The sequence below is a fragment of the Labeo rohita genome, chromosome 16 (genome assembly GCF_022985175.1).
Source record: "Labeo rohita strain BAU-BD-2019 chromosome 16, IGBB_LRoh.1.0, whole genome shotgun sequence".
In the NCBI taxonomy this organism is placed as follows: domain Eukaryota; kingdom Metazoa; phylum Chordata; class Actinopteri; order Cypriniformes; family Cyprinidae; genus Labeo; species Labeo rohita.
Window position 1 is genome coordinate 32,238,757 of NC_066884.1, and position 5,556 is coordinate 32,244,312.

Genomic DNA, 5,556 nt, shown 5'->3' on the forward strand with positions numbered 1-5,556 from the left:
CACCGACCAGATCCGTAACAGCTGTGGAGGCAAGAAAGAGTTTTAGTATACCTGCTCTTAGACCGGTGGAGGAAATCACTGCTGCGGCAGTGAGAAATGGAGGTTAGTATGTTGATGTTACTTCCGGTTCCGGTCTCCTGTTGCAGAGTGGTGTGCGTTTGTAGCTCCCTAGAGTTTTATTCTTCTGAGGAAATCTCTATTTTACTATTACTTTTTGTTGTTTAAAGTGATAAAATATAGCTTTTTTTTTTTCCCCACCAGATTTCTGTTATTATCCATCAAACTAATCCGATCGCTCGCTTTTAATCTATAACCGCCAGTGCAACGCTGCGCTGTGTGTTAGCATTCCGTTTGCCGGTTAGCCTGCCATTTGCGTTCCCACTCACGTCTCTATTCACGTCTACTACCGCTTTCCTTTCTTCCCTCGCTCTCGTTGATCGCTCGTTTTTATTCTACAACCGCGAGTGCAGCGTGTTTGTAGTGTGTTAGCCGGTTAGCTTGCCATTCACTTTTAATTTTTTTCTACGCCTTTTTCTACACAAGTTCATCAGACAACAGTGGTGAGTTGAAATCATTCTACATCTACGGTGAGTAATGGCTTCTTCTCCTTTCCTGGTAACCTGCATCACCTGTCATATGTATAGTTTATCAATCTCTGTCGGCAGCGAGGGATTCACATGTGATAAATGCAGGGAAATAGTTAGGCTGACAGAGAAGATTTCAGAACTAGAGACACGCATCCAAACTTTAATCGAGGATAGTAAGAATGTGAGGGCATTAGATATGGCTTTGGATGCGACTAGCTTAGGAAGTCCCGTACATTGTTCGGTTCCGGTAACTTCGCCTTTGCAGCAGGGCAACTGGGTGACTGTGAGACGGCATAGTCGCGGGTCAAAACACCGCTCTTCCGTTCCGATCAGAACATCAAACAGGTTCTCCCCACTCAGTGACGCACCCACTGAGAAACCTGATCAAAGTGCTCTAGTTATTGGCGATTCTATTGTACGGAACGTGAAAATAGAGACACCAGCCACCATAGTCCAGTGTTTACCGGGAGCCAGAGCGCCTGACATCTTGGCAAATTTAAAAGTGCTGGCTAATGCTAAACGTAAATTCAGTAAGATCGTTATTCACGTCGGCACAAATGATGTTCGACTTCGCCAGTCGGAGATCACTAAAAATAATGTTAAAGAGGTGTGTGAACTTGCAAGTATGATGTCAGACACTGTAATTTGCTCTGGCCCCCTCCCTGCGTATCGTGGTGACGAGATACATAGCAGACTGTCGTCACTAAATGGCTGGATGTCTAAGTGGTGCCCGCAGAATAACATAGGTTTCATAGACAATTGGACAAGTTTTTGGGGCAGACCTGACCTGTTGAAAAGAGATGGTCTTCATCCCTCCAGGGGTGGTGCTGCTCTTCTCTCTAGTAATATGGCATATAGTCTTAGAGTTTGCACTTGACTAACTGGAGCCCAGGTCAGGAAGCAGACAGACTGGCTAATCCGACCGTCTGCTAGCCGCCTCACGTCACCAAAATCAGTTAATTCTCAGCACATAGAGACCCTTACACCTAGATATCATGCTATAGAGACTGTGTCTGTTCCCCGAGCTAGACAATACAAAAGACGTCCAAACCAATTTAAGAGTAACAATCTAATCAACGTTCAACAAATAAAAAACTTACATAATACAGAGAAACAAATGATAAAACTTGGCCTTTTGAATATCAGGTCCCTCTCTACAAAAGCGCTTTTTGTAAATGATATGATCATTGATCATAATCTAGATGTGCTATGTTTGACAGAAACCTGGCTAAAATCAGATGATTACATTATCTTAAACGAGTCTACTCCTCATGATTACTGTTATAAACATGAGCCACGTCTAAAAGGTAAAGGGGGAGGTGTTTCTACAATTTATAGCAATATTTTTAGTGTTTCACAGAGAGCGGATTTCAAGTATAACTCATTTGAAGTAATGGTGCTTCATATAACATTATCCAGAGAAACAATTGTTAATGATAAATCCCCTATGACGTTTGTACTTGCTACTGTATACAGGCCACCAGGGCACCATACAGATTTTCTTCAAGAATTTGCTGATTTTATATCTGAGCTGGTGTTGGCTACAGATAAGGTCTTAATAGTAGGTGACTTTAACATCCATGTTGATATTGAAAATGATGCGCTGGCAGCTGCATTTACAGACATTCTAAATTCTATTGGAGTTAGACAACACGTGTCAGGTCCCACTCATTGTCGAAATCATACTCTAGACTTAATACTGTCACATGGAATTGATGTCAATGCCGTTGAGATTCTGCAGCAAAGTGATGATATCTCTGATCATTATCTAGTCTCGTGTATTCTCCAGATGACTAAAACTGTAAATTCAACTCCTTATTATAAGTATGGTAGAACCATCACTTCTACTACAAAAGATTGCTTTCTAAGTAATCTTCCTGACTTATCTGAATTCTTCAGCATGTCCAATAGCTCAGAAAAACTTGATGAAGTAACAGAAACTATTGACTCTCTCTTTTCCAGGACTCTAGATACGGTCGCTCCTCTGCGCCTAAGGAAGATTAAGGAAAATAGTCCGACCCCGTGGTATAACGAGCACACTCGCGCCCTAAAGAGAGCAGCCCGGAAAATGGAGCGCAGCTGGAGGAAAACAAAATTAGAGGTTTTTCGTACTGCTTGGCGGGAATGTACCCTATCGTACAGAAAAGCGTTAAAATCGGCCAGATCTGACTACTTTTCGACTCTTTTAGAAGAAAACAAACATAACCCTAGGTATTTATTCAATACAGTGGCTAAGTTAACAAAAAATAAAGAACCAACAGGCACTGACTATGCCCATCAGCATAGCAGTAATGACTTTATGAACTACTTTACTTCTAAGATCGATACAATTAGAGACAAAATTGTCACTATGCAGCCGTCAATTACAGTGTTGCATCAGATAGTGCGCTATAGATCTCCTGGGGAACAATTCAACTCATTCTCTACTATAGGTCAGGAAGAATTGTATAAACTTGTTAAATCATCTAAACCAACAACTTGTATGCTAGACCCTATTCCATCTAGGCTACTAAAAGAGATGCTTCCAGATCTCATAGATCCTCTGCTAAATATTATTAATTCATCACTGTCATTAGGATATGTCCCCAAAACCTTCAAACTGGCTGCTATTAAGCCTCTAATTAAAAAACACAACTTGACCCCAACGAATTAACTAATTACAGACCTATCTCGAATCTCCCATTTCTGTCAAAGATATTAGAAAAGGTTGTATCCTCACAGTTATCTTCCTTCCTACAGAAATATGATATCTGTGAGGATTTTCAGTCAGGTTTTAGACCGTACCATAGTACTGAGACTGCTCTTATTAGAGTTACAAATGATCTACTCTTATCATCCGATCGTGGTTGTATCTCTCTGTTAGTGCTACTGGATCTTAGTGCTGCGTTTGATACTGTTGACCACAACATTCTCTTGAATAGACTTGAGAATTATGTTGGCATTAGTGGTAGTGCATTGGCATGGTTCAAATCGTATCTATCTGACCGCCATCAATTCGTGGCAGTAAATGATGAGGTATCATATCGATCTCAAGTGCAGTATGGAGTACCACAAGGCTCAGTACTAGGGCCGTTACTCTTTACGCTTTACATGTCACCCTTGGGTGATATCATCAGGAAATATGGTGTTAGCTTTCACTGCTATGCTGATGATACCCAGCTCTATATTTCTTCGCGGCCTGGCGAAACGTACCAATTTGAAAAACTAATGGATTGTGTAGTTGAGTTAAAAAATTGGATGACAAGTAATTTCTTACTGCTAAATTCTGAAAAAACAGAGGTGTTAGTTATTGGGCCTAAAACCTCAGCGTGTAATAACCTCAAACACTGTCTAATACTTGATGGCTGTTCTGTCAATTCTTCGTCATCAGTTAGGAACCTAGGTGTGCTATTTGATGGTAATCTTTCCTTTGAAAACCACATCTCTAGTATTTGCAAAACTGCATTTTTCCATCTCAAAAATATATCTAAACTACGACTTATGCTATCAATGTCAAATGCTGAAACATTAATTCATGCGTTTATGACCTCACGGTTAGATTATTTTAATGCTTTATTGGGTGGTTGTTCTGCTCGCTTAATAAACAAACTCCAGCTGGTCCAAAATGCAGCAGCTAGAGTTCTTACTAGAACCAAAAAGTATGATCATATTAGCCCGGTTCTGTCTACACTGCACTGGCTCCCTATTAAACATCGTATAGATTTTAAAATCTTGCTAATTACTTATAAAGCCCTGAATGGTTTAGCTCCCCAGTACCTGAGTGAGCTCTTATCGCATTATAGTCCCTCACGTCCGCTGCGTTCTCAAAACTCTGGCAATTTGATAATACAGAGAATATCAAAATCAACCGCGGGCGGCAGATCTTTTTCTTATTTAGCACCCAAACTCTGGAACAATCTACCCTACAATGTTCGGGACGCAGACACACTCTGTCAGTTTAAATCTAGATTAAAGACCCATCTCTTTAACCTTGCTTACACATAACAAATCCACATTCTTATAATTCAAATCCGTTAAAGGATTGTTAGGCTGCACTAATTAGGTCAACCGGAACCGGGAACACTTCCCATAACACCCGATGTACTCGGTGCATCGTCAGAAGAATGGCATCTACGCTAATATTAGTCTGTTTCTCTCTTATTCCGAGGTCACATCAACCACCAGATCCAGTCCGTATCCAGATCAGATGGTCACTGCAGTCCCCCGGATCCAGTCCGAACCCAGCCCAGACGGTGGATCAGCACCTAGAGACGACCTCTACAGCCCTGAATGTCAGCGGAGTCCACATCAACTAGATGAGCCCCAGAGACGGATCCACATTAAATACCACATCACCTAGACGGCTGTCGGCACAAGACCACGGGAACTTTGGCCAGAGGAGAACTGGCCCCCCGACTGAGCCTGGTTTCTCCCAAGGTTTTTTTCTCCATTTGTCACCGATGGAGTTTTGGTTCCTTGCCGCTGTCGCCTCTGGCTTGCTTAGTTGGGGACACTTTCTCTTAACACAATATTGCATTTTATTTTATTGTTTTTGATTAACTACCTTTACCTATAATGTGAGTGTTTAATGTTGCCTTTGGCATTGTTGATGTACTGTTTCCTATTTAATACTGTACAGCCGCCTTGTCACAATTCTGTATTGTTAAAGGCGGTATATAAATAAAGGTGACTTGACTTGACTAGTATGACGTCTGCTGCAAGAAAGGTGGGGATGTCATTGCTGCAGAGGTGAGAAATAGTGATTTAGAATGGAAACTCCTCCAAGACCAGTGGAAGAAATACTGACCTCTACACATTTGCTGAGACCAGTGGAAGAATTCACTGCTGCGGCAGTGAGCAATAGAGTTTGACATAACGTCTGCTGAGGACAGTGGGAGAATTCACTGCTGCGTATGTGAGCAATAAAGTTTGGTGTGACGTCTGCTGAGGCCTGTGAGAGAATTCACTGCTGCGGCAGTGAGCAATAGAG

General features: G+C 41.7%; 2 protein-coding genes across 2 annotated transcripts; both read left to right on the forward strand.

Annotated features, from left to right (window-relative positions):
- The first annotated feature begins 214 nt into the window (after positions 1-214).
- LOC127179125 (uncharacterized) lies at positions 215-1,697 on the forward strand. The gene has a single exon (XM_051132423.1). The coding sequence runs from the start codon at positions 595-597 to the stop codon at positions 1,462-1,464; it is 870 nt and encodes a 289-aa protein (XP_050988380.1). The 5' UTR covers positions 215-594; the 3' UTR covers positions 1,465-1,697.
- Positions 1,698-1,702: 5 nt separating this feature from the next.
- Positions 1,703-3,323, forward strand: LOC127179115 (uncharacterized). The gene has a single exon (XM_051132411.1). It carries the CDS (start codon positions 1,705-1,707, stop codon positions 3,238-3,240), a length of 1,536 nt encoding a protein of 511 aa, XP_050988368.1. The 5' UTR covers positions 1,703-1,704; the 3' UTR covers positions 3,241-3,323.
- The last annotated feature ends 2,233 nt before the right edge of the window (positions 3,324-5,556 follow it).

Excerpts from the sequence above, each read along its gene's own strand:
- LOC127179125 (XM_051132423.1), top strand. The coding sequence starts at position 595 with ATGGCTTCTTCTCCTTTCCTGGTAACCTGCATCACCTGTCATATGTAT.
- LOC127179115 (XM_051132411.1), top strand. The coding sequence starts at position 1,705 with ATGATAAAACTTGGCCTTTTGAATATCAGGTCCCTCTCTACAAAAGCG.